The sequence below is a fragment of the Cucurbita maxima genome, unplaced genomic scaffold (assembly GCF_002738345.1).
Source record: "Cucurbita maxima cultivar Rimu unplaced genomic scaffold, Cmax_1.0 Cma_Scf00004, whole genome shotgun sequence".
Classification (NCBI taxonomy): domain Eukaryota; kingdom Viridiplantae; phylum Streptophyta; class Magnoliopsida; order Cucurbitales; family Cucurbitaceae; genus Cucurbita; species Cucurbita maxima.
The window spans coordinates 3,766,882-3,794,166 of record NW_019272020.1 but is presented as its reverse complement, the minus strand read 5'-3'; the positions used below and the strand labels follow the sequence as shown (position 1 = coordinate 3,794,166).

At 37.8% G+C, this 27,285-nt stretch overlaps 6 protein-coding genes across 9 annotated transcripts in view; 1 reads left to right on the top strand and 5 right to left on the bottom strand.

Annotated features, from left to right (window-relative positions):
• Positions 1–1,088: 1,088 nt before the first annotated feature.
• Positions 1,089–2,916, bottom strand: LOC111477891 (thaumatin-like protein 1). 3 transcript variants are annotated; one of them, XM_023121866.1, is made up of 4 exons: positions 2,688–2,914; positions 2,509–2,626; positions 1,678–2,347; positions 1,089–1,574 (listed from the first exon to the last, which is right to left on the bottom strand). In XM_023121866.1, the coding sequence occupies exons 2-4, from the start codon at positions 2,588–2,590 to the stop codon at positions 1,322–1,324; spliced, it is 1,005 nt and encodes a 334-aa protein (XP_022977634.1). In that variant the 5' UTR covers positions 2,591–2,626; positions 2,688–2,914; the 3' UTR covers positions 1,089–1,321. The 3 variants fall into 3 exon arrangements, with proteins under 3 accessions (XP_022977634.1, XP_022977635.1, XP_022977633.1); XM_023121867.1 differs by having other exon boundaries at positions 2,518–2,916; XM_023121865.1 differs by having other exon boundaries at positions 2,509–2,914.
• Positions 2,917–6,171: 3,255 nt separating this feature from the next.
• LOC111478386 lies at positions 6,172–8,675 on the bottom strand. The gene has a single exon (XM_023122607.1). It carries the CDS (start codon positions 8,435–8,437, stop codon positions 6,467–6,469), a length of 1,971 nt encoding a protein of 656 aa, XP_022978375.1. The 5' UTR covers positions 8,438–8,675; the 3' UTR covers positions 6,172–6,466.
• A 3,118-nt stretch (positions 8,676–11,793) lies between these two features.
• On the bottom strand, positions 11,794–12,789 carry LOC111478685 (chaperone protein dnaJ 11, chloroplastic). Its single transcript, XM_023123088.1, has one exon. It carries the CDS (start codon positions 12,746–12,748, stop codon positions 12,260–12,262), a length of 489 nt encoding a protein of 162 aa, XP_022978856.1. The 5' UTR covers positions 12,749–12,789; the 3' UTR covers positions 11,794–12,259.
• A 3,962-nt stretch (positions 12,790–16,751) lies between these two features.
• Positions 16,752–17,309, bottom strand: LOC111477647 (RING-H2 finger protein ATL74-like). The gene has a single exon (XM_023121513.1). The coding sequence runs from the start codon at positions 17,307–17,309 to the stop codon at positions 16,752–16,754; it is 558 nt and encodes a 185-aa protein (XP_022977281.1).
• Positions 17,310–18,219: 910 nt separating this feature from the next.
• On the top strand, positions 18,220–21,734 carry LOC111478722 (transcription factor bHLH121-like). The gene is made up of 5 exons (XM_023123147.1): positions 18,220–18,590; positions 19,816–19,937; positions 20,427–20,554; positions 20,645–21,112; positions 21,187–21,734. Exons 1-5 carry the CDS (start codon positions 18,454–18,456, stop codon positions 21,337–21,339), a joined length of 1,008 nt encoding a protein of 335 aa, XP_022978915.1. The 5' UTR covers positions 18,220–18,453; the 3' UTR covers positions 21,340–21,734.
• A 792-nt stretch (positions 21,735–22,526) lies between these two features.
• LOC111478093 (calcium-dependent protein kinase 28-like) overlaps positions 22,527–27,285 on the bottom strand; it is a 4,881-nt gene continuing 122 nt past the window's right edge. The window contains exons 1-12 of one of the 2 annotated variants that reach the window (XM_023122191.1): positions 26,675–27,285; positions 25,858–25,988; positions 25,724–25,765; positions 25,487–25,598; positions 25,320–25,398; positions 25,034–25,203; positions 24,823–24,949; positions 24,598–24,713; positions 24,393–24,500; positions 24,253–24,315; positions 23,921–24,094; positions 22,527–23,040 (exon numbers count right to left, since the gene is read on the bottom strand). The exon at positions 26,675–27,285 is cut by the window's right edge and continues 120 nt beyond it. In XM_023122191.1, coding sequence (XP_022977959.1) covers positions 22,909–23,040; positions 23,921–24,094; positions 24,253–24,315; positions 24,393–24,500; positions 24,598–24,713; positions 24,823–24,949; positions 25,034–25,203; positions 25,320–25,398; positions 25,487–25,598; positions 25,724–25,765; positions 25,858–25,988; positions 26,675–27,076 — 1,656 coding nt within the window. In that variant the 5' untranslated portion in view covers positions 27,077–27,285 and the 3' untranslated portion in view covers positions 22,527–22,908. Of the gene's footprint in view, positions 23,041–23,644; positions 23,815–23,862; positions 24,095–24,252; positions 24,316–24,392; positions 24,501–24,597; positions 24,714–24,822; positions 24,950–25,033; positions 25,204–25,319; positions 25,399–25,486; positions 25,599–25,723; positions 25,766–25,857; positions 25,989–26,674 lie in introns of those variants that run through there. The other variant, XM_023122192.1, reaches the window with a different exon arrangement.

Below are 27,285 nucleotides of genomic sequence, written 5' to 3'. Positions count from 1 at the left end.
AGCAGTGTTGTGGTATTTACCACAACCCCTTTGGTGCCTAAATTAGTTAAGAGGTTTGAGATGTAGCAAGAGTCATAGAGAATTAGAGTTTGACTCAGCCTCTTCTACACTTGTATAATGTTGTAGGATTTACGGTTTCTCCTTTTCTTCTTTGAACTAGAATTTCGAGAATTTACCTATTTTCTTCCAACTTAGTATCTAGCTATGAGTGTGAGAAGGCTCACCTCGGCCTCAATCGAGGTGGGCCCACGAGCATTTTGCCTTATGACTCATCTTGTCCTTGGTTTAGTGGCTTTCATTATTGTCCAAATAATAGTGAACTCTAGGAGTGTACATTCAACCCTAAACCTGGGTTAGCTATTAGAATTGGGTTGGGTAAAAAAAATCTCTCAAACCCAACCCAACCCAATCAAGACCATGTTCCTCTTAGTGAACTTGAACTCTGCCTATTTTCACCTGAGCCCAAATTTACCTTAGCAAAATAGTGAAATCGAGTGTCAGTGATGATCAAAAGGAAAAGTAGATTTGTTTTGTTGAACTAACATATCAAATTAATTAATATATTTGGGGGAGAGAAGCAAAAACAAGAAGTGTTGGGGGCATCGAGTGGGTTTTGAGGTATAAAGTAGAGATACGAAAGTGACGAAAAGAATCTTTCATTCAGCCGTCCTATCAACCAAACACCATTCGACCTTTCCCACCCAAATTGCTCACCATGTGCTTCCCCCCTTCCATTTTTCTACGTTCTTTTTAACTCAATCACCCATACACAAAATTAATTTTTTCTTGGTCGTATCATTGTAATGAAAACATCTTTTATAATTCTTTATTTTCGTTGCAAGTTGGGAAGATTCTTTGTTACGTTATAACAATACCGTGATGACTTCTTTTGTATGTTACAAGTTGCAACGAGTTTTAATGCTAAAAATTCATTGTAGAAAGATATTTTTACACATTTTTATGTGTAATTGTCAAATTTTGGGTTGATTACTTGTTTGTAAAATTTGTAAAATATAGTTGTGGCCATTTTTGTGTGGGCCAACTTTCCCATAAGAAAAAAAAAATTCACTCATTATGGTGTTGTCATAAAGGTGATAACTTTAAGGCTCCCATATTCCAACTTCCCACTTAATATTTAACCTTTCAAGCTTGGGAATCATCCAAATTCAACAAATCCTAAAGCCAAATAAAGTTCCTTTTTTTTATTTTAATTTTCTACCCATCTCTAAATGAAAAAAAAGCAACTTCTTTTGGCCTTAAATTCTGTACATACATCAATAGTTGGGATTTGGTCGATGAATTCTAGTCTTCCTTTTATATTTTATTCCAAAAGAAGAACCAGATATATAACGACTAAGAATATCAAATTTGACATAAATTGAAATGCTAAATTTGGTTTTCCAGCCATGGAAGAGCCTCCTATGGCCATATCCGCAAGCCAAGAATTACTTAATGTTGCTCCTTGTAATGAACCCAATTCTGATTCTGATCCTGGCTTGGTCTCTGGCTCTGATCCCGGTTGCTCTGTTGTTGGCTCTGGTATCATTGGCGACGAATCCCTTGAAGATTTCTGACTGTCATTTTCAAATAAAACATCAATATCATATGAATTTTGAAAATAAATTTATAATTTAACTGAAATTAAGTTATTATTATTATTTTTTATGTGTTGGGTACCTCGGGGGAGAAGGGCAAAATGTGATGGTGTAATCAGCCCCATTACAGGTGAATGTGCTTGTGGCGTCATCATAAGCGTAGCTATACGATCTGGGGCACGCCGATTTGAACATTTCTGAGTATACTGACGGCCGGCAAGTCGCCGGCGAGTTATACGTTCCGCTGCAGCAGTATTCCGGCGAGGCAAATGCCTCACAGGCGCTTTTACACGCGCCGCCACCCTCTGCCTTCAGCTCCGCCGGGCAGAGCTGATTCAGGTCCGTAATGCAGCCGGTCGACGAGCACGTGCCCGACCCGCCAGTTCCCTCAATTATCATCGGCAAGTTATAGCCGTCGACGAGACTGACGTCGTAGAAATCCTGCGACCCGGAACCGAGTGTGAATTCGGCTAACGTGGCCGGTGGGGTGGCGCCAGCTCCATTACACTCAATCTCACCGGAGCCGCAGTCACCAGTGTTGCAGATGATACGGCCGGAGCCGTCGAGATTGCAATTGGTTCGGCCCCAGAACCGACCGGACCAGGCGGTCGGAGCTTGAAAAGAGCGAGAACTACCCTGTACGAGCTCGAAACCCGTGGATTCCAGTTTCGGGCTGCCAGCACTGGCGAGAATTCCCGGCCATACGGTGAATTCACACTTGTTAACGAACGTGAACGTAGCGCCGGAGACCTCTGTAAAACAAGGAAAGAAGATCAAAAACAGGGGAAGAAAAACAGAGCAACCAGATTGAACAAATCCTACCACAGATTTCAACAAAATTCGTTAAAATTAAGAAAAACAAACGATTACCCAGAATTCAAACCGACAAAAGAAACTAGAAAAATAAATTTACCTTTGAGACCTTTGACAAGAAGAAGCACAATCAAGGTGGAGAAGAAGGGAGAAGAATGGTGGAAAGAGCTGAACAGCCCCATTGACTGACTGAAATTTCCTGGTCTAAGCGAATTGAAACAATGTGTATGGTTAAAGATGAAGGTTGAGAAGTGGGGTTTCAATTATTAGGCGTTTGAAGTTATGAGATGGAAGAAGAAAGGTCCAAGAGAGCAATGGCGGAAACAGAGTAACTTTTAGAGCGAGAAACGGGGATGAGAGAGGAAGAACATCGGAGAAGACAATGGAGATTACTGCAAATAAAGCATTAATTATAATTTTTAAAAGTTTTTCAGAAATTGAGAGTGAAAGAGGGAATAAGTTGGAAAAGAAGGGGAAGAAGAGTGAGAGAGAGAGAGTGCGGTGAGAGAACCTTGGACATGGAGATGCTCGTTATTTATACTTGTAAACGTGATCGATTAAAGGGGAAAGCACAATCTCCCCATCACAGACATCACTCTCACTCACCGACCAATCATTTTCACTTTTTTTTAAAAATAAATAAAAAGAAACGACTCTAAATTTAGAGTGAAAAGTTACGGGGAGGTCCAATTTGCACCCCCTCGTTAATTTACAGCAAAATCCAGATTTTATTCCTGTACTGTCAGCTGTCAATTTTATCAATTTTCTTTTTATTTTATTAAACAAAACCTTAAATTTAATTATACCATTACAATTGCTGAATTATATACCCTAATATTGACAAAATAATTAATAGTTCATACGAGATCCGCTTGAATGTGGTTCAATTAGTTAAAAGCTTGAAGTATATACTCTGATTCGGGATTAGAAATTTGAATCATCTCATCTATGTAGTGTTACATAATAATAAAAAAAAAATTATAAATTTATCGATTAATGTTTATTCTAAACATTTAATTATTATTCTAGGATAAGTTTTTATTTAAAAATTTATGAAGAAAAAATATTCAAATGTTAATGATAGAAAGTTGATACAAAAATTAAATTTTTATTAATAATATGGGTGAATTTTGACAAAATTATTCAATTATTAATTTATTTATTAATCAAACTTTATTTTAAATTATTATTATTAAAACTATTCAATTAAAAAAAACAAAAACAAAAATTAGAATTCTTTTATCATAATTAATCGGTAAATTAGCAAAATTTGAATTAATAGAATGTGAAATCAATAAATAAATAATATTGGTGTGTGGGGCCTACAGATTTATCCGGAGACATAGGGAAATGTGCCACGTGTCCACCTGACATCTGGATTATTAGCCGGCCGGCGTTTTTAATCACCGCCGCTTCCGCCGTCAATGCCATCATTTTCCTTTAAATGGCCTTTAAAGCCTTCGATTCACCCATTCGTCCATTTAAGAAAATTTCTAGTACTCTCAAATTTAATTTTGTTTTTAAATTACTAATTTATTTCTTCAAAAAATTAATAATTTTGGATGGTATTAATATAAACGTTAAAAATTTTAATAATATAAATTTCGATGCTTAAAAGTCTCGCAATATTTGCACATATTTTAATTTACTCACATCCATCTGATGTTATGTCCAAGTTAGCGCTTGGATAGCAGTTGTGTCACGTTGGTCGGTCTATTTATAATCTACTGTACTAACTTGTTTGTGAGAATTATACAAAAAAAGGAGTGACATGTGTCTTAACTAGGTTTGAACAGCTCGATCCTCAAATGACTAAGTTTTTGCAATTCTACTTAGTTTAGGTTAGTCTGAATCTTACTTTTCTCACACCGATTCGCTGTCATTTGGTATTGTTAGATGAGCACGACTCTTCATAATGGTATGATATTGTTCACTTTGAGCATAAGCTCTCATGACTTTGCTTTGAGCTTCCCCAAAAGACCTCATTCCAATGAAGTTAGTATTCCTCAATTATAAACTTATGATCATTCCCTAAATTAGCCGACGTGAGACTTTCATCATCCAACACCTCCCCTCGAACAAAGCACGTCTCTCCTTAATCGAGGCTTGACTCGAGTCTTAGTCATTTTTTACTACCTTCGTACCTTCAAGAAGGCTTGACTCCTTTTTTCTTTTTGGAGTCCTTTGTTCGACATTCGAGGATTTGTCAATATATTGGCACGACTAAGTTTAGGGCATGGCTCTGATACCCTGTTGGATGATGAAAGTCCCACTTCGACTAATTTAGTGAATGATCATGGGCTTATAATTGAGGAATACTAACTCCATTAGAACGAGGCCTTTTGGGGAGTTCAATGCAGTTCAAAGCAAAACCATTTGAACTTATGCTCAAAGTGTGGACAATATCATACTATTGTGGAAAGTCGTGTTCATCTAACCGGTATAAAACAAAACTTAAACAAATTTGGTTTTGAACGGTATTGCCGACAGTACCCCACTAGGTGAAAACGTGTGTGGAAGGTAGGGTAGGGGCCGGGGCTCCCCACTTGCTCTCTTAATCTTCCTTAAACATTATTCTATCTAAATCCATGGCGTTGGCGTGTAAAGTTTCCACAACACTGGCGGAGAAAGGTGGGGTTTGCGAAAGGGGAAGGAACATGAAACGTTGTGGTCAATTCAACGTACGGCGGTGGCGCTTTATTCAGACACCTATATTGCTCTTCACTTTTGTCCTCACTTTCTTCCAAAGTCGAATTAGAATAAGATTTTTACAATCAGAAACGAAAAAAGAGGGCTATGCTTTTGGGGCATTCATCCTTGGCTTCTTCTCTACCGCTGGTGCTTGCAATTTATAGCAATTATTCAACTTCACAACAATACCAAAAGTGAGTTTCAGTGATATCAACTCAAATCCAAGACGAGAAAGAATGGGGGATCAAAACGCCTACACTACAATAATCACAATATAATCAAAAGCGTCCGGTAAGTGTTCGACAAAATGCCGCAAAGAACCCTCAACTGGCTGCGCCATTCCACATGGCGGCCACGTGCGTTAAAGGCGTTTTAGCGCCATGTTCGTGTGGTCTGTCAGTGTCGTGGCGACGCAAAAGGCAGAGCTAGTTGCTGTTACAGAGAGAGCTCTTGCTGATGGCGTCTCTTTTTCTGGCTGACATTTCCTCCCCTTTTGAAAACATAAGAGCTTCGACGTAAACTTGAATTTGCTACTCTATCGATCCTTCATAATTTCGAATATTTATAGCTTTTGATTTGACTAATCGGATTGGGCCTAAACAGAAGCCCAGTCGTCAGGCTTAAACTGGGCCACTTTATAGCCCGTTTTATGGGCCTGAGCGTTTGTTTGACCCTTTGGGCCCATTAACATATTGTTATATTAAATGGTCCAATTTGTGGGTTGTGGACGGCCCCTAGTCCGATATCTTCTATGTAAAAATAAATAAATCTTGAAATATTTCGGAAATTTCACTCCATTACTATATTACAAAATGGAATAAGAAATCAAGTATATCAGTACTCCATCGACCTCAAGCCAGCCCAAGTTAGGAGACAACATCGCAACATTTCGTGCTTAACAAGGCTCATATTGCACGCTTAAAGGCACCTGACTCCACCTCACCATGCACGTTCTGCCACCACTCCCACGCCCCAAGCATATGCTTATGTGTGGTGCATTGTGCTTGGGTGTGACGGGCGATATAGGGCTACCCATGTGCAGGACGATGTTATTCACTTAGTTATCATAAGATCATTAAAAACATATAAATTGAATTACAGGCAGATGAATGACAGGGATTAACAACTCCATACGATGCTCCGGTCGTTTGAAATCAAACATGGAGGAATTTGTAAACTTTGTCTCCATGACAGGCAGATGAAGCAACCAACCAAATTTCACTAAATTATTACGGTACATTCTAAACAATTGTGGATGAAAAATGAATCTAATACGTACACTCGAACGAAAATAATGGGCTAAAATGGAAAAATTTTCAACTTATGGAATAGATCAGAAGCTTTTGCCTGTAATGATCGAGTTGAAATCAATGGTATCCTCTTGGACCTCTAGATTGAAACAGCTCTAGCTTACTTCCAGCCTCATGTAAGAGTCTTTCATTTGTTTCGTCCTGCGTCAAATGAGATTGTTTCGACGCCCATTCGATCACGGGAAGCGTCTCGGCCCGTGCAAGCTCCTCTCTATCAGGCAAGTGCAGGGCAATGTAGCACAACAGAGTTACTGCTGCAATTTTAACACTTTGTTCCCCAAAGTACACTAGCTGGACTAAGTCCTTTGCCCCACCTGCAGCTATGATTTCCTCGCAGTGGTAGACGTGGAGGAAGTTGTCTGTGCAGGCAAATTTGGTGAGAGCAATGCAGGCCTCCTTCGAGACCTCGGTGTCTCGATCATCCAGAAGCCGCACCAATGGGGTGATCATTCTTTTCTCAGTGGCCCGGAACGTCCTGGCCAAATTTCCAATGGATTTGATACATGGGATGAGGAGATCTGCATCTTCTTTCTCAACGATCTTCAGGAACTGCTCTACAACGGCTCTGCAGGCGGGTGAAGTCGGCTTGAAGGCGGATCTTCTCAGCTCAGGATCGTGCTCAGCCATGGCAGTGATCTCCATCAATGCCATTGCTGAGTTATGCCGCACATTCTGTTCCCCCTTTTCAAGTAGGACAGCAAAACACAGCAGAGCTCTTGATTCTGTGATACTACGGCAGATTGTCAAGTTCCCTTTGGCAAGCTGCCAAAGGGCTCTAGCTGCCATGGCTTTCATCTGGGTTTTCGTTGCCGGGTCCTCAATCTCCCTACCTTTCGCGCTGGGGCCGGAAGGAGCATGATGGAGGTAAGGGGCATGATGTGGAAGAATATGCTTTCCATTGCTGCTAAGGCTGTGACCTTCGCCATGGTTTGCCTGGGGAGTTGCAGTGGCAGCCTCCATCGACCCACCAGAGAGCATATTCATAGTGTTGGTAACCACGGCGTGCATCTGATTTGGGGTTCGATTTCCCATTGGATAAAGAATCCGACTATGGAGCTGTCGATCATCATCATCTACAGCTTTATACATATTGTTTGTTTTGGGGTTGCTAGCCATTACCAGAGCATGAATCGAGGTGGCTTTATTGACAGTGATGTTGTACTTGCTATGTTCTTGAACTGTTTCAAACGCAAGATGGGTAACAAGCGAGCGGATAATATAGTGTTGTTCAAAGAGATCTTGGCATTTTGGGTAACTAGAAACGAGTTCCGATACAGCCCAAGCAACCACAGCCTGAACTTTCATCGGACCTTCTTTGAGAATTTTCGCAAACACCTGACAGACACCAGCCTGAATCATGGCCTCAACATTCTCAGGGTCACGCCCTAAATGCCCTAGCGCATTTGCAGCGTTTTCTTGACCTTCAACCTTACCTTCTTTCAGCAATTTCAGCAGCGCCCCAACGCCGCCTTCTTCGATTATCCGTTTCCCATATCTCTCGCTATCTTTCGCCAAAGAAACCAGCGACGCTGCCGCGTCCGCTCGATCTTCCGGCAAACCGGTTGAGAGAATAGCAATCTGTTCCCAGATGTAACCTAGAATGGGTTCGTTAGCAGCAATTGGGGGAAGACCCAAATGTTCGTCGCCACGATCCACGGCGGAGGCGGAAACTCGGAGCAACCACGAGACATCGCCGATGGAATTATCGAGCTGGGAGCAGGATTTTCGGAAGGCGGCAGCAGGGATAATTGTGAAAACGCGCTTCATAAGGCCATTTCCAGTACATTTGAGCACAAGGGAAAGAGCTTTATCTAAGGCCTGTGCAGTTTCGTTGATGATCCGAGTGGCCGGTCGCTCATAGAGATCGGAACTCGCTCGAGCCGCCTGACGAAGAAGGGTAACAAGCTTTTCGGTCTTGGCTTTGAGGTCAGCGCATTCATGCTTGCAGCTGGTGGCCTGGTCCGCAGCCTTGGTGACTTGGTCCGCCAATTGAATAGGGCGAGCCAAGATTAACTTTATCTCCGCCATGGAAAACAGAGACAAAGGAACAAGAAATCGAAAATCCGAAATGGAAGAAGAAAAGAGGGTAAAATGGGTGGTTCAGAAGCTGAGAATGGGTAGGAGAAGTGAAGAAAACAGGGGAGGGCTGCATCGACTCATCGTGGGTGAAGAACTGGAGAAGGGTCAAACACGGTTGGCTATAAATTCCAACCCATTTTGTACATTTAAATTCGGTCTTCGCCTTTCCAGTACACAGACTGGTGGAGTGGCTTTAACCAAAGGCGATGGGTTTTGTTTGTGGCTTTAAAACTTTAGCTACAAAGACAACAAAGATAAAAGGGAAAGGACAAAATAATTGGTGTCATCTTTTATTAGTCACCTTCCAATGAGTGCTCGTGTAAGACGTTGGTCTTAAAAGAGTTAAATTATGAGACCCCACATTAATATGAGCTTCAAAGGAGTAGATTGTGAGATCCTACATAGATTGGAGAGGAATAATAAGTCCCAACAAAGACACCGAGTCTTAAATGGACAGGCAGATTATGAGATTCCGAGGGAGGGATCGGGTGTTAGCTAAGTCACTACAAGGTTAAATTTGCTTCATTTCTTTATTTTTTTTAATTTTATTATTCAGCCTGTTAATGGGAAAGAAAAGTAGAGGGATAAGGAAGGAATAAGGCATCAATAAATAAAGAGTCATTACTTCCGCATTGGTAATTACAAATTTTCCAATTTTATTAATGACGTCAGCAACCTGCACAGAATAAGCTTTCTCGCCCACCTAACAAACCCTGGGGCCCACGCTGCTTTGCTTTTAATTCATTTGGTGAGAGCCTCCACGTGCGCACGTGCACATATTTGGAAATTTGGGAACTAATGATGGGCCACAATAATCAAGCCAAGCCCGGTCTTTGTTATTGGGCCCAAATGGCCCAGTTCATCTCTATTAAGGCCCATATGAATAGTCCAGCCCAAAAATCCAATAAAATTTAAATTATTTAAACTCCCAACGGCCACGCGCAAAGGGAGTGTTTGGTAGGAGTACAGGATAGCAAAAAGAGGGACAAAGCTGACCGAGAATTGCGTTGCTGATTGGATTGTGATGCTAATCACCAACCTGGCATTTTCATTATTGCTTGGTGCTCCCCCACGAACACTTCATTCATTTTCGATGTTCTTTTTATTTAATAACAATTAAATTGTTACAAACATTAAAAATTAATATTTGGGATTTATAGACGACATTGATTTATTTGTGTCACTCATAATATTATATATTAATAATGACATGGGGGCAAGAAGGAGGCGGTGTCGGGTCGGATTCCTATCACCGCTGCATTTGTTGAAATGGTTGGATTTTCCGATTTGGGCTTGCTTGCTTTCTTCTCAGCCCACTTATTTCTTTCCGTTGTTTATTGGGCCTTTTCTAATTTTCCACGGCCCATTTTCGTGAACCGCATATCATTTGTGGACCTAGTACATTTTATTTATTTATTCATTTTAATTTAATTCATAAACTTTTAATTTTATACGATGGAAATTTTTTTCTTTTAAAATGGAACCGACTAGAAGATTATATTATGAATTTTCAAAAAATTAAAAGATATTTGTAATTGGTCGTATAATTGTGTCACGAGTTACAATTGTGGACCCAAATTGGAATAAGGCGTCCAATGAGAGGAGTTTTGTTGATACGTTTTGGCAAAAATTTCCACACAAAATCGCCACATGTGTGGCTAAATGAGGTTGCCCATACGGCTATACAACGCTTGTGGACCCTCTAAAATTAACGTTTTTTTCGACTTTGTTTCACTCTAATCTCAATCTCTGACCGTTGAATTTGTATAATATTTTAACGACCCATTTAATGCAAAATTTCTATAGAACCTTCTTAAACCTTCTTAATATTTTAAGTTCGAATCAAAGTTAGAAATGTGTAAGATGTAGAGATGGGAAGCCTTTCTCATCTTTGTCCCCACCTCCTATTTCAATTTTCATCCCCACGATTTTTTTTATTTTCATGGGAGTTTGAAAAAATTTGGTAGGACCAGTCCATATTGAGGATGATTAGAAGTGAGACTCACATTATTGATTAATTTAGTGGAAGATCATGTGTTTAGAACTGAGGAATATTATCTCCATTGGTACAAGGCATTTTGGAGAAGCCCAAAGCAAAATATGAGAGCTAATGTTCAAACCGAACAATATCATATCATTGTGGGGAGTAGTGATTTCTAATCGTCCATACATGGGTATCTTCCTTTTCTTCTATATTATAATATTAACTTAATTTATCTATTGTGGAGTGTAGTGATTCCTAACGGTCTATGTATCTTCCTTTTCTTTTATAATATAATATTAACCTAATTTATAAATCTCAAATTTCAGTAATACAAGGTAGACTCTCACATTTTATAAGTTAGTTTTGCATTAATTTCTATATATATTGATTATTTATATTTATATATAAAAAGAGAAGATTTGAGAGAAGTCAGGCTAGGAAAAGAATAAAAAAAAAAATACAATCTTTGTTTAATATTTTAGACGATGAATTTCGGTTTCTAAAAATAATGGAACCGATGAACAAGAAACGTAGCAAAGAAGGGTGTGAATTGATGGAAGATAGGGACGTAGACGGCCGACGCGACGCGGACGGGGTGTGGTTCTAGAAGAAGGATAAGAAGATAAGACCTCTCGTGCTGGTGTCGGTGACTCGTTCAATGACTAATGGTGAAGAATGGATTCCAATTGAGAAGAATCCAAAATGAGAATCCTGTGCCCCAATCTTTCCGTGAAATCTGTAGGCGGAGGCGGCGGCCCCACCGCAAGCTCCTCCGTACTAATGGGAGCTGTTTTCATACACAGAGGCAGAGCTTGTTTTTATCTTTATTATATATATTTTTAAAATTCGACATCGACATCACACTCATCATATCCATGGCCATGTATGCAGACATAATTCAGGCTATGATGGTTGGGGGAAGTAGGCCAAAAAAGTGAAGAAAGAGAAGCATTGAAGGTCGGTGAAGGAGAAAGGTTTGTGCTGAAGTATGAACATGAGTTTGTTTATTTTTGTCCCCAGCTGTCGATTCCACTCGGTTCACAATTGAAAATGAAAAACTCACACAAAGCAAATTAAAAAAATAATGGAAGACGACGAACCTACAATATGCTGTCTGCTAATCAGTTTGCCTTTCTAAGTTGTCTTCCAAAAGTGGAAGATTCCTATTCCAAAACCATATGGTTAAGAATTTTATCAATCAGTAAAATATGGAGATGAACAGAAACAACAGTGGATCAATCGCGCCAGAATTTGAATAGTCGATTCAAAATCATGATTATTATGCGTTTATCAGTCTAATCAGATGAGCAAACCAGAGAGAAAAGCAGAACAGATCAGTGTTTTGAGTTTTAGATTTTCGTTACTTCTATTTCATTGAAATCCAAACTGGACAAACCCAAGAATTATACAGATAACCAAAGGAAAACTAGGAAAAGATATATGCATTTTCCTCTGTTTGTTGTTTACTTGGTGATTTGATTTTCGAGAACTAGAAATTTCTTCCTCGCGATTTTTCGTAAAGATCTGAAGCAAATCTCACTCGTTGTCAAGCGCTGGTGAGTTGCAGAAAAGCTTAGATCCCTCCACGGATCATCATAGTCCATCTCTCAAATCATTTGCGCCGTTTGGATTATTTGGTTATATGTACGAATCACAGCAGAGGTTCCGATTCTGATTCCGATTTAGGCGCTCTCTGATTCCGATTTAGCCCTAACTATCAATCATCATATAGTTCACAAACTCCGATCGTTTTAGTTTCGACTTCAATCACTTGGTGAATCAACTCGTTACCAGCACTGATCCGTCTCCCAATTACGACGAGTGTATCCAGTGAAACCGGAAGCCATCCGCACAGAAGCCACAGGACGATAACGGCGGAGATGCTTCCGATCGTAATCGGCGCGTTTCTCAGGATCAGACAGAGTGGAATAAGCGGCATGGATCTTCATGAAATCGGTGGCTGATGAGTCTTTCCGGTCGATGGCCACTACATCCGGGTGACAAACTCTGGCAAGACGTCGGTATGCCGATTTGATCTCCTGAAAAGAAGCTCCAGTAGGGATCCCAAGGACCTCGTAGAGAGAAGTACAGGAGGCCATTCTTTGAAGGTTGAGATACGGCGAGGCGGTGTCCTCTCTAGAGGCGTAGGCCGTGGAAGAAGCGGTGGCAGTGGAAGAGAAGGCCTGTGGTGGTCGGAATCTGACACGTGTAAACTCCCGGGGAGAGGATCTGGCCGGTAGAGGCGGAAGAGTAAGAGGAGAAGCAGCGGAGAGCATTTTCAATTTGGAGGTGAAATTGGATGGGGGAAGAATGAGTGCCAGAATGGGCATTACGCATTATATAAAAAATGGGTGGAGGAACGAGTGGGACCAAGGTTGGGTCAGAAATTTAACCATGGTTAAATTCGTCATTTCCTAGGTTAAATGAAAACCATTTGGCGTTTGAGAGTGGGCCCAGCCTGCCGGATAGTGACTCAGCAATTGGCTTATCCAATTTTATTGCTTTCCTGTTCCAGCTGCAGCCTGTTAAAAGGGAAAAAAAATAAAATAAAATAAAATAAAATAGAAGGTTCTGAAGGAGTGGATATGAACGATGACGTGTCGAACATCAGAAGCCAACGCATGAACAATTAAGATCCATTAAGATTTCTAATGTCAGGATTAAGTTGATATTAACGTTGGAATCAAATAAATAAATCGTAATTATCATTAATATAAATTATTTTTTCTTCCTTATTTATTTAGAAAAAAAAAATTAATTAGGTTTTCTTGTTCTTATTTATTTCCATACTTTTCTAAGTATTGGTACTTTTAAATATTTAAAATTATATTTTATTATAAAGCAATTGAAGTGTAGTTTATTTGTTGGGGATGTCTAAATGCAATGGCTTTCTTTAGAGCATTTGCTTTCCAGTTGGCCTTCCCTTCTGGAACGGGCCATTGAGTATCTAAAAAAAATAATTAGAACGGATCAAAATAAATTTTCAAAATTTAAGCAAGGATGGTTAGATAACTAACATTAAATAATTTGAAAAAGAAATGATCCAAACATGCTCGGGTCTTTTTAGAAAAGTGTAACGTAATATGCAATTTTAACTTTAGCTCAATTTTAATGTAAAGGGAAGCAATTTCAACGCCTATTTAATCTTCCACATGGTGTATTAATTCAAATCGGATCTTATTAGTTTGAAACTTTAAATTTTGTTCTTTCCTTAATTGATGTTAATAAATAATATTAATAAATATAAATTATTTTAGAACTTTAAATTCAACTCATATCAATCCTAAAAACTAGTAGGTTTAGTTTAATTATTTTTATTTTCAATCAAAATTTGTTAGGTTGGTGAATTGAATTATTTTATTTTTTATATTTATTTGAATTTGTATTAAACCAAAGTTAGTTCGTGATAGATTTTATTCCAATTCTAATTTTTTTATTGAAATGTTTTTAATAAATATTCTATATAAAATTTAAAATAAGTTTATATTTTTTGTAAAATTGTTACTTACATTAAAATCGTTCTAAAAAAAGAAAAAAAGAAAAATGAAAATTTGGATTTTTATTTTCAATTTCCGGAGGATAATAAAAGTGGGTGTCCGGCTGTCAACTCACGCCACTCTGTTCCGTCCCATATCCTCCATTTTTTTTCCTTTTTAAATTATTTATTTATTTTAAGAAAAAAAACATTTTTATAATAATCAAATAAATAACTCAATCTCTATACTCTTAAATATTATAATTTTATAATACTGTTTGGTGAAATTTTATAGCTAAAAAAAAAAAAAAAAAAAAACTCAAAATAGATGGCAAATTAAACTAAATAAACAAATTTAGTTACCTATGGTAAACCAAAAATAGTTAGAATAAATTTTCTTTTATAACAATAAAAGAGTTGTCATTTATTTTAAGTATTAATAAAATTAGTCAGTTCAATTATTTTTTAATATTTATCGGCAATAGTCTTTGACTATTATATATGATATCAGAGTTAGACGTTGAGCAATGTGTCCACCTAAATATTTTTCGTTATAATTTTTCTATAAAGAATTGATTTTTTTTTTTTTTTGTATTTTAATTTTTTATTGATAAGTATCGCTATCGTCACAAGCTAGCATCTACTATAGTAGTATTAAAAGAATAATAATGGTAAGTTGCTTCAATTAATTAATTAATTAATAATTAAAACTTAAAGTTAAAGGGGAAAAGCTTAGTTGACATAAAAAAAAACCCTAATTTCTTGGACTGATTCATATATTGATTGGATTGGGTGCCAAATCACCTCGTTAGTGCATTTTAACGTTCTTAGTTTTTTATATTAAAAAATATTGGGACCCACCTTGTTTCCATTAGAAAAATCGCTAAAAACTTTCTAAATTTCAATTTATTTAAATATTAAGTGAGGGAGTTTTTGTAATAATTATTTTGACTTTAATTTAAGAAACTTAGGCTTTTGAAACTACTTGATGTGTATATATATATAATAATAATAATAATATTGTAATTTGTGGATTAAAAAATGCTTCTAGAATAACCCCAAACACGTGATGAAGAAAAGCAGCTGCCTTCATTTCATTAATAAATAAAATATTATTAAGTAGAAATGTAAAAATAAATAAAATAATTTTAATAAACAAGTTAAAAACAAAAGGTTTGGTTTATGCTAAACCAGCAATAATTAGGCTTATTCCAAGTAAAAGATGAAGATAAGAACGAACAATAAATAGATAAACATTAAACAATTCAAATTATATATAATAAATAAATAAATTTAAAAGGTAATAGAGATTTATTAAATTATTTAATAAAATTAAAATAAATTAGATTAAAAAATATTATATTTGTTAACCAAGTGAGCTAGATGTTGAGTTAATTAAGTTAATCCTTGGTGATCATTTTTTTTTTAAAGAAAAATTTGTTGTTAAAGGCTTAAAAAGCAAGACAAAGGTCTTACCTTTATAAATTTAATGACGATTATTTATAATATTATTTTATTGAAGTTTAATTGGGGCAAAACACATTTTTTTTAAGTGGAAAAAATCTATTTCCATTATCTAAGGATCTTTTAAAGTCATTTTAAAATAAATAGGAAAAAGAAATAATTGTAGGCCCAATATGTTATGTCTGGCCCACATGGTGTTTAGGTTTTTCTCCAAAGTCCAAACCCACTGTCTTTCTTTTTTGTGTCTAGTAAAGTAGAGTTCCATTTTTAACCCTTCTAGAATGTTGGATCCGACCCGGCAAAATACTTGCTCCACTATGTATATTATTAATAATTAAAAGTGGAAGACTTTGCATGTTTTTTTTTTTCTATAAAAAAGTGAAAGACTCCACAGACCATTGTTTTTTTTTTTTTTTTTTTTTTTTTTTTTTTTTTTTTTTTTTTTTTTTTTTTTTTTTTTTTTTTTTAATGATTCTCTAATATTTTTAATTATTCAAAATCAAATTAATATCTGATTTTACCTTTTAAATGTGTTTTTCATGTTATTAAAAACATTTCTACCGTGATTTAAACGGACACAGTAATTTTAATAATTTTAAAATTAATTAATGGTATACTTCCCTTTATCAAAATTCAATAATACCTTTAAACTAAAAAAATATTCAAATATATATTTATATTTACTCTAAGTGAAAATATTATTTAACTTTAAAGAGGGTTTTAAAAATACTTTTGAATTTAGAGTGTTACGTAAATATATGAATGAAACTATTAGTACCATGTTTAAAAAAATACTTGTGAACTTAAAAAAAAAATAACATTAATATTTTCTAAATAAAATTAAAAATGTTATATAGTTTGGTTAAAATTAAAGAGATAGATGATCTATGAAGCATAAATAGACGGTTTTCATCCGTCTATGGGCGATAATAATTTTATAATGTTTTTTTATAAATGTTAAAATGTTAATGCTACTTTTAAAAGTTCATAAGCATTTTTTAAACGTGGTACCAACCGTAAAATTATTTCTTAACTTTCTTAACAAGTTAAAGGATATTAATGAAAGTTTTTAAATTTTAAGGGCATTTTTCATAATTTTTTTAACCTGTGGAAGGATATTAATTTTTTTTTTTTAAATTTAAGGGCATTTTTGATGGAAGGATATAATCAATTATTTTCATTCCAAAATAACGGTAAAAACAATATTTTTTATAATAGTTTTAAAAATTAAAAAGTATTATTAAAATATTTTAAAGAGTATTTTTGACATAATTTAGCTAATTATGACCTATATATTTTAAGATAAATTAGACTAGATTTGGAATTACCCATTATCGAAATTACAGTTGGGAGGGCAATGGGGCATTACTGGCGGGGGCGAAGGCCAATACGAAGGCCGGATTTCGGGCCCAATAATTGGTACAAACGGGCTTTCTCATGGTCCCAATCTCATCTGTCGAAAGCTCACGGCAAAGCGGGCAAAGCAACGATCTCAGGGGCAGCCACTGATCAATGCAACCTTTATGGAACGCATGGTTGCAGTTGGGCAGAACACGAAGCTCATCTCCAAGCTCGAACTCCCCCAAGCATATGACACAGTTCCTGACCTCAAAGGACGACGACGTAAAACAATAAGGCGCGGAGTCGCCATATATGTATACAGGCATGCTACTGAGCTGCCTGCTACATGTCGACGAGGGTGGCTTAGAGGACGCCGAGGTCAGCTGACGCCGAAAGCAAGTGAAGAGGGAGATGAACAAAGAGAGCACGAAGGCAGCCGCGATGGCGGAAACGACGCAGATGGTAACCAGTCTTTCATGGTGTCCAAATGGACGTTGGAGTAAGGAATCTTTAAGAAGGCGCCTGTAGGTGTAGCCGGGAGCTTGCGCTGAGTTCATGGCGAGGAGATTATTTTGTTAAGAAATGAAGCTCACCAAGGTATGCTGCAACTTTGTTGGAAGATCTTATGAGGAATAGATATTGGAAACAAGTAGGATATAGTTGGATTATGATTCAACCGATCTAGCTTTACACTTTTAACCAAAAAGTTTGAAAAAATTGAAGTGGGTTCTAGTTCATCTTGCCATTAAGGAAAAGAAATCATAATTTTATGTACACAATGGATGCCTAGCGACTCAGCATCCATCTAGAGATACTAAATTCAATACTGGGGAAAGTGGAAGACGAGGAATGGCCACATCTTCGTTTATGTGCCGCCTATTTTCGTACTTGAGACTTATGACGTCTCAACTCATGTGTCGGAGGTTGGATTATGAGCCTACTACCTGAAATGTATGTTATAAATGATTTAGCTTCATGTGAGAGAGTCCAATGCGCAAGAGAACTTAGATGAATGGATGTTTGGGATGTCTGGATGAGATGACTGACACATGATGTTAGTTCCCAACAAATGTGCTTGAACAAGTCAAGATGACTGAGTTGTTAGAGACATGGAATAACATAATGATTCATAAGTCTGTGTTGTTAAGAGTCATGATGATGATGAGATGCCATGTCGCACTTGAGAGACCGACACTTGGTAAGTTCCTAAATATATTATGAGGTATTCCAGCCATAAATAATTATCAGATATTTTTTAAGTTAAATATATTAGATAAATTTTGGAAGTTTAAAACTTATTTATAATATTTAAATTGTAAATTTATACTTTTACATATTCACAATAATTAAAAAAAAAAGAAAAAAAAAAGAAAAGAGAAGAAAAGAGGGTGTACAAGATTTGAATACTAACGGGAGCACTGAAAAAGTTCCCTTTTGTTATCATCCAGATTGGTTCGGGCGCGGGGCGTCCACGTGGTCGTGGCTCGTGGAGTTCACGATTTGGTGCTGGATTTTTCCCATTTTCCTTCCCTCTCAAATTCATTTTTCCGGCGCTGAATTTTCACCCGCAGATTGCCATCTCCTCTTCGTTTTCCAGATTTTCCCCTTCTCTTTCTTCTCTGTTGGAGGTGGATTCACAGGAACTGAACTCTGAGATTTACTCGTCCCTTTGCTCTGTTTAAAGACCCTTTCGAGGTCGTCATGGAGCACTGGAAAACGGGGGATTTCTCCTCTCAATCTATTGTAGCAGCTGATTTAGTTCCTTCCTCGTCTCTTCAGCCTCAGCCGCTCTCTTTGTCCTCGAGTCGCCACCATAACAACCAGCTTCCTGAATCCAGGTTTGTGATGTATTGTGGATTTTGATTAACACTAAGCTTGTATCCTGTTTCGAATCTGGAATAGAAGAATTTTCGATGGTTTTATTGGTTGAATTAAATTCTTGTTTTCATATATTATATTGTGAAACTTGATAGTCGATCCTCCTTGGGATAAGGTTGAGTGTTTTTATTGACCTAGTCTTGTTGAATCCAGTCCAGATGACACTCTCAGCGGTTTCTCATCTTTTAGGTCGTCTTGTTGTTAGGGGATATCGGTTTTTTATTTCGATACTTATCATATCTTTGAGTTGTATGTACTTCCGAGAACGATGCCTCACAATTCAGTTCGCACGTCTCAAAATATGAATTATGAGGAACCTTGGCTGGACATTCTAATTCGTCAAATTTATCATTAATAAGCACTGTTTAGTTACTAAGCCAGTTGTGTCACTATTTCCTTGTTTTGTTCTTTCACCTTTTTAAGAAATGCTTTTGAATTTAGCCAAAGTTTTCAGAAGTTGACATAGATTAGAAAGCAAAACAAAAAATAGTGTATATAAGTTCAAAAACAAAGAACAATGTTAGTCAATTGGAAAGATCTTAAGGAACAGATTATATGGATCCAATAACTTAACTGTTTCAAATTTTAACAAAGGGATGGTTTTGGAAGGCTTCATTTAAATGAAGAAAGGGATGCATGTGAGATCCCACATCTGTTGGAGTGGGGAACGAAGAATCCAACCCTAGTGGACGCGTTTTAAAACCTTGAGGAAAAACATGGAAGGGAAAGTCCAAAGAGGACAATATCCGCTAGTGATGGGTTTGAGCTGTTACAAATGGTATTAGAGCCAGAAATTGAACGGTGTGCCAATGAGAATGTTGAGCTCTCAAGGGGAGTGAATTGTGAGATCCCATTTGTTGGAGTGGGGAAAGAAGCATTTCTTATAAGGGTGTGGAAACTTCTTCCTAATGGACGCTTTTTAGAACCTTGAGGGGAAGCCCGGAAGTGAAATCTCAAAGAGGACAATATCTGCTAGCGGTGGGCTTGGGCTGTTACAATGCATTCGTGGTAAATGACATGGACTAATCGAACGAACATGAACTGAATGCATATTAGGGATTTGTTTGCTGAAGGACATGTTTCAGTCTTCATATTGTAGGATTTTGACACTCTTCTGAAGTCTCAGCCATGGTTTTCATCGCACTCACTTTTGTTCCTTTTTTTTTTTTTTTCGGTATTCCTCAGGTTAAGAACAGATGCAGAAGTAAAAGATCCAATGGCAGTGAAAAAAACCCAAAAGGCAGATCGTGAAAAATTGAGAAGAGACAGACTGAACGAACATTTTCATGAGCTTGGAAACATATTGGGTAAAGTTAAAGTATAGGAAGCCTATGACTTCTTTTTTCATCCTTTCTCATTGTTATACTAAAATATCGCCTGAAAATTACTCAAGAAATGGTTTTCTGTTTCCCCTGATAAATTGATAGCCTAGAAGGGCATGTCTTGATGTGTTTCTCCACACTCTTACTTAGGAATGAATGCATTGATTTTCAACATCCAAAGAGTTCTTGTTCTCGCTCAAATTTCCTGGGCTCAAGTTTCATTCAACTCAATTCGTATATTTCTTCTCTTGGCAACGCCATACTTTGTGGAAATTCTAATCGGCAGTACGACAATAACTAATACATGTGTGCACGTGCCCTTTTCTTATATCATCATATAAGGTCATAGGGCTCGCTTATACTTCCATCATGATGCTGTGGACTTCTCTGGCTGTGTTATTTTGTTTGAGTGGCTCATGTGGGATTTTTTGTGTCTGGCTTGAAGTGACATCGTTGCTATTCATTTTATTGCAGATCCAGTTAGGCCCAAAAATGACAAGGCCACCATCCTAACAGACACCATCCAAACGCTGAAGGAGTTGACTGCCGAAGTCAATAGATTAAAGGCCGACTATGAAGCTCTTTCTGAAGAATCACGTGAGGTTAGTATCTATTTCTTTTACAAATTTTCAATTTCATAAGGTTAGGTGCCCTTTAGGCTTGATATGCTCATCTCATCTGGTATTCCACAGCTAACCCAGGAAAAGAATGAACTTAGAGATGAGAAAGCTTCACTAAAATCAGAAATTGAAAATATAAATGCTCAGTATCAGCAAAGACTGAGGGTCATGTTTCCCTGGGCCACAATGGATCCTTCCGAGGTCATGGTGCCCCCATATTCCTACCCAGTTCCTGTTTCCGTTCCCCCAGGACCGATTCCCATGCACCCGTCATTGCAGCCCTTCACCTTCTTTGGAAATCAGAATCCTGGTGCTATTCCCAACCCCTGTTCCACATTTGTCCCATATACTGCTGCTGTCCATCCTCCAAATGGTCAGCCCTCTGCCCAATATGCTTCCAATTCACATATATCTAGCAAACAAGATTCCAGAAGTAGGTCATCAGATCAGCACAGGCGCAGTAATGCAGGTAGCTGCGACGAATCGAACGATGTAGCAACGGACCTTGAACTTAAGATGCCTGGATCTTCAACACAACAGGTGAGTTTATTGCTTTTAGAGCTCACACAAATATTTGTAGATCAAATAAGAACGCAATTGAGTATCTTTTTCAGGATGCCTCCTCTAGAAGTAAGAAAGGTAAGCAGTCTCAGAGGAAAGAAAAAAGTATTACAGATTGTAGTTCGTCGAGTCGGGTTTCTTCATCCAAAGTTCTTCAAGATAGCTCCTCTAACAGCATTGGCGACATCCCGAAACAGAACAACTGAATTCAAAGTTACTAACTTCATCAAAGTGATTAAATTCAAGGTCGTCTCTTCCTTCACCAACCAAATATTGAGTTCAGGAATTTAGATTCGGAAGCGCCTACATAAAAAATGTGAGCAATCATTCCTCATTCAGTGATTACTTTGCCTTGCCTAACAACCATCGTGAGGTGCAAGGTATTGTGGCTGCTTTCGACATCTAATTTAACGAGGCTTACCATAATTTGAGTTGATTGACAGCATTTGTCCAGTGCATTCCCTACATTTAGGGAGTAATTCAGTGGAATATCTGCATGTAAATACTTATCCTTATGTCTTGCTTCTCCATTTAGTTGGTTTTTGTAATGCTAAAATCCAAAATCCCCGAAAAATTTAACAAGCAAAGAATTTTATCAACACAAATCATCTATGTTTTTATTACTTACCGTTATTTGCGATCCGTTTAAAATGATTTTTTAAGTGCTTAAAAATATTTTTTGTTCATATGAACGAGGGAAGAAACAGGGTGTGCAGCTCATGCTTAGACAAGAAGCCTTATATTTTTGTTCTTTTTTATTATCATTATTTTAAAGAAATAAGAGATTGATTTATTTTTTATATTAGAATACTAAATTTTATAATTAATAATCTACATAATAAGTATAATTTATACAACTTAAAAAAAATCACAATATTCTATTTATTAAAGTTGTTAGACGAAAAGAGGTTGCACAAAACAAATGTCAACTTTGAATGAAGCCATTTTCTTTAATTTATATTGAAAAATCATTGTTTAGATTTTTGTTTGTTATCCATGAATGCGAACTTAATATTTTATATAATTTATGATGTCATACCCGTCACCCATGTAGTCGTTAAGAATTGAATAAATTTATAAATTTATTTGTCTATATGTTCAAATCATTCGAGAGATGAGCGATTGAACTAAACGAATGTTAATATGATGGGGCAACAAACGAAATATATTTTAAAATACAAACTTATATGGAATAAAGAGTTCGAGGATGAAAATCAAAAACCGTGAGAGGGGATTTAGTTACTAAAAAGAATCAACAATATATCATTGAAGTAGATAGATGTTCAACTTTAAGTATGAGAAGCCGAGTAAGTGAAGTAGTACATACATTTTTGTGGAAGGATGGATAAAACGAGCGTGCTAATACAATAGCAAAACACCCAGAGGTACACACAGACAATTCCTTTGCCAAAAAGATTGATTCCATCAAATTCTTCATTTAAAGAGTTTGTTTATAATCAGATATGCCATTTCCAATGCACAACCAAGAAACCCCAGCTACACAAAGGACTACCAACACATTCCACATCAACTGGAGCTGCTTGCTTTGAAGCAGAACCAAGATAACTCTATATCTATGTAAAACGTATTCACAGTCCTATAGAAAAAAAACTCGTGGTCGAATAGATGGTCAAACGAGCTGCTGGGGTGTCTGAGCAAGCAAAGGTTCTTAAAGATGATTGAAATTTGCCTTATTTTGATGTCCCTCTCTTTTCAATCTTCCCAACTTTGCGTTGTTATCTACAGTCTTGGGGGAAGCTTGGGGACTAGAGGGTCTAAAGATGAGGCCTTGAACTAATACTCGCAGTTCTTAAAAGTCTTCTGAATTCTGATAAGCTTATCTTACCATCTTTGTCAATATCCGCTTCCTCAAGCAGTGGATCAATGGAACCCTTTAGGCCCGTATGCTGCAGAAAAACAAGAAGATAATGTTTGAACATTTAAAAAACGAGACGAAATCACGAAAACGTCTGTATGAGAGAGGCAGAAGGAGCTCAGGAAGGGAACTATGTCGGATAGACAATAATGGCATAAGCTGGTGGACTTTCCATTCTGAGCTTCCCTTCAAAGTTTTAAAACGCATCTACTGAAGAGAGGTTTCCACACCTTTATAAAGAATGTTTTGTTCTCCTCTCCAACCGATGTGAGATCTCACAATCTATCATCTCTCTTTGGGGACCAGCGTCCTAGCTGGCACACCGCTCGGTGTCTGGCTCTGATACCATCTTTAATAGCCCAATCCCACCACTAGTAAATATTGTCCTTTTTGGACTGTCCATTCTAGACTCTCAAGGTTTTAAAACGAGTCTACTAGGGAAAGGATTCCACACCCTTATAAGGAATGACTTCATTCCCCCTCCTACCCCCCTTGGGGACCAACGTCCTTGCTGGTACCCCGCCCAGTGTTTGGCTCCGATACCATTTGTAATAGCCCAAGCCCACCTTATCTTATCACTACCGCTAGCAGATATGGTCCTCTTTGGACTTTCGCTCAAGGTTTTAAAACGCGTCTACTAGGGAGATGTTTCTACTCTCTTATAAGGAATGTTTCGTTCCCCTCTCTAACCGATGTAGGATCTCACATGACAGCTTTGCACCGGCTTAAGATTAGACACAAAATCAGAGGTACAGACTAGCTGTGAATGGTTCAAAGACCATCGCCACCTTCCCAACAGGAAGATAGACGGCCACCAATTCATTTTAAACGGAGTAGCTTAGGAAGGGAAGCTTAAGACTAGAATGTCCGCATCAAACCAGAAAAACTGCCAACCAAAAGTAAAAACATACCATTCTTAGTTCCTCTGGAGTTATAAATCCATCTTTATCTATGTCGAATTTCTCGAAAGCTGCCTGTGATCGCTGTTGCCACTTTACAGAGTCATGTTCCTCTAACTGATGCACGTGTAATGTAGCTGCGACAAATTCTGTGAAATCGACAAGGCCATCGGTATTGACATCGATCTGTATCAACCATATAAACTACTTGAGTTGCATTCTTTGCTTATAAGACGAGTCGGAAAAAAAACAACAAGCGAGCGGCACAACGGTAATCAAAAGCTAACAGTTTTCTCCTCCGTCTCTCACAGAATGGTGGTGCGAAAAGGAAAACGTATACTTACAGCTTGAAGAATTTCTAGAACGCGAGATTCTTTCAGTTTCCATGGAAGATCTTTAGCAAGGGCCTGCACATAGACAATCACCAATTACGTTAGAGAAAAAGAAAGAACTCGTGTTCGTGTAAATAAATTTACTATCTTACCTGTCTCATCTCCTCAAGGCTGATGGAACCGTTCTTATCGACATCGATTGCATCAAACTGATCTCGTAGATCAGCAAGCTCTTCTTCCCCAATTGTGCTAGCCAATGCCTGCAACATAAATAATCATCATCAGAAGGAGAAATGGATGCAAAGAGACAAACTAGTTTCCTGTTCTAAAAGATGCCACAAAGAAGCATTTCCTTACCCTTAGAGCAAATTGTTTCAAACGACTGTACTTCACAAATTGTCTCATGTTACTCAGAACGGATATATCGATCGGGATCTCTGATGCATCGCCGCCCTCTCTAACCCATTGATGAGCTAGAAAGCGAAAAGTATGAACGAATAATCAACCCAAATGATTAAATGTGTTATAAGGAAGAGGAGAGGAATAATTAATATGGGTTTAGCAAGGGACTTTGGGACCTACATAGGGCCTGAGCAGCAGTTAATCTCGCTAGAGGATCCTTTACAAGCAACTTCTTTATGAAATCTTTAGCACTAGGGCTGATGCTTGGCCATGGCTTTCGACGAAAATCAGGCTTGTTTCGCAACACCTATTGGCAAAGTACAAGCACAATGAGCTCATTTTTGATGGGTGCATCCAAATGTAAGGAACCAAACTATAAAATGGAACATACCTCCTTGAATATGCCATCCTCTGTCTTATCCCAGAAAGGGCGCCTCCCACAAAGTAAAATATATGTGATTACCCCTATGCTCCACACATCTGATTCGGGCCCTGATTTCCTTTTCAAAACTTCCGGAGCGACATAGTATGCACTTCCGACAATGTCATGAAATTTCTTCCCTGCATATTATACCGAAAATAAGAGGAAGAACGGACGATATCGTTTTGCTTTTTGTAATAATAACTTTGGAGTGTACAGATAGGATATGAACGTTCCATCAGATTTTCGTTCGTACCGGGTTTGATGAAGTCTGATAAGCCAAAATCGGTGGCTTTCAGGGGGGAGTCCTCTTTGGCTGATTTGAAAAGAAAGTTCTGCATATACGAATAGCACGGGCGAGAACCATGTTCAAGAAGGATACAAATAGCATGGCGACATATTATGAATGACGCTATCTTTTACCTCCGGTTTCATGTCTCTGTGTACCAAGCCATGTAAATGACACTCCGCTGCAACTTTCAGCATTTGCCTAACAACTACCGCTGCATCTTTCTCGGTATATCGGCTATCCTTCCTGTTACAAGCACTCTCTTTAGATATCAAAGCTAATTCAGAACTAACGTTTTATTTTTACTTTATGCTAGCAAAATCATCAGCTGGAATGCATGCGAAAAATCGATAAAGCTAGACATTGCTTACTTGGACAATATTCGATCCAACAATTCACCGCCTTCGCATAACCTGATAAGAATGTCGAAAAGGGCATTGATGAAGATGTAAATTATTAGGAGAACATTGTGGTTTTTAAGAAAGACCAAAAAGGAAAGGCTTACTCCATCACAATATAAACATATGAGTCATCCTCGAACGCATTATGGAACTGAACCACATTCTCATGGCCTGTAAGTTCTTGCAATATCTTGACCTCTCTCTTAACGTCCTCAACCGCGATGGGAAGAATCATCTGCAACAACATTAGAAAGTTTCGCTATCAAACTCCACCCGAAAACAGCAAACGAAGCACTTGGAAATAAAAGTTTATAATTCTCTAACCCAAAAGCCATTTGCAGATGAACTCCTATTCTTGATCATACAGTTCTAAAAGGTTGTAAACTAGCTACACAATTATGAGCACAAGCATTCTGAATCTTGCCTAATTAGCAGAAAACCATGACTCTTAGATCCAGAAAGAGGCTGGATTCAATTAGAACAGCTCGATCTCGTGTTCAAAGAAGATCTATCCAAGTAATTCAGATTACTCATAAGGATCCCAAAATCGGTTCCCTCATCATCCATCAGTCATGATCTTGTAGAGCTGTCAATTCTAGAACTACTTTCTTTATGGCCATGGCGATGAAAGGGTGAAGGCCCCATCAAAGGAAGATGAATCTGTATCGAACATATACGAAGCTGGCAAATTCAAAACCCCCATTAGAGGAAGTTCCTTCTTTCATGCTCCAATACTCTGAAAACTCGTTCAATTACCAAATTAAACCTAGCGAGCTCGCAAATTTCAACTCAAACCCCTGTTCCAAACGATTTTGTAGGGGAAATTTAACCCAGATTGCAGATATAAAAAAGAATCAAGCATTAATTAAAGCCGTAGATTCACAAAAACGAAGAAACATCGCAATCTCTAAGAAACAATACCTTGTTCTTCTCAATTTTCTTAACAGCAACACGATCCCCATTTTCTTTATCGATTGCTACATACGTATAACCAAATTGACCGTGTCCAAGCAATTTCCCGATCGTGTATCGTTCATCAAAATTCTTATGGTACCCAAAATCGGTGCGTTTCCCACAAGGAATCACCCCGCTCGTCCGCCGCGAAACGTTTTTCTCCTTAATCTTAAGCTGTTGACTATTCCTCTTCGGATTCTCATTGGGTTTCTTCTGATTTTGATTTCCGGAAGCATCTTGTTTGGTATCGGGTGTGGTCGGTTGAGGGTTAGCGGTGATTCCTCTCCGATTGTGGTTAGCGGCGGCGGCGGCATTGGTGTTGTTGCTATTGGAACCACTGACTTTGGAGGCCGAAAAACAAGCACCCATTATTCCGTTCCCAAAAATGTGGTGTGAGAATCAAAGGGTTTCAGGGAAAAGCAGCATTGAAGCTCATTAAATAGTTGCGATCAGTGACAGAGAGAGGAAAGTTTAGGGGAGATAGAAGGAAGGAGAGAAGAAGGAGGGGGGATGAAGGCGACGGCCAATCAGATTAAATCTCTCTCTCCCTGTTCTCTCATCCTTCCTCGTTTCTCTTT

What these genes read in the sequence shown, in the direction of transcription:
- LOC111477891 (XM_023121865.1), bottom strand. Translation starts at nt 2,590, where the DNA reads ATGGGGCTGTTCAGCTCTTTCCACCATTCTTCTCCCTTCTTCTCCACC. An exon ending in TCTTGTCAAAGGTCTCAAAG is followed by an intron (nt 2,348 to 2,508) that starts GTAAATTTATTT and finishes CTTGTTTTACAG; the next exon opens with AGGTCTCCGGCGCTACGTTC. An exon ending in TTTTGCCCTTCTCCCCCGAG is followed by an intron (nt 1,575 to 1,677) that starts GTACCCAACACA and finishes TGAAAATGACAG; the next exon opens with TCAGAAATCTTCAAGGGATT.
- LOC111478386 (XM_023122607.1), bottom strand. Translation starts at nt 8,437, where the DNA reads ATGGCGGAGATAAAGTTAATCTTGGCTCGCCCTATTCAATTGGCGGAC.
- LOC111478685 (XM_023123088.1), bottom strand. Translation starts at nt 12,748, where the DNA reads ATGCTCTCCGCTGCTTCTCCTCTTACTCTTCCGCCTCTACCGGCCAGA.
- LOC111477647 (XM_023121513.1), bottom strand. Translation starts at nt 17,309, where the DNA reads ATGAACTCAGCGCAAGCTCCCGGCTACACCTACAGGCGCCTTCTTAAA.
- LOC111478722 (XM_023123147.1), top strand. Translation starts at nt 18,454, where the DNA reads ATGGAGCACTGGAAAACGGGGGATTTCTCCTCTCAATCTATTGTAGCA. An exon ending in AACCAGCTTCCTGAATCCAG is followed by an intron (nt 18,591 to 19,815) that starts GTTTGTGATGTA and finishes GGTATTCCTCAG; the next exon opens with GTTAAGAACAGATGCAGAAG. An exon ending in CTGGATCTTCAACACAACAG is followed by an intron (nt 21,113 to 21,186) that starts GTGAGTTTATTG and finishes TATCTTTTTCAG; the next exon opens with GATGCCTCCTCTAGAAGTAA.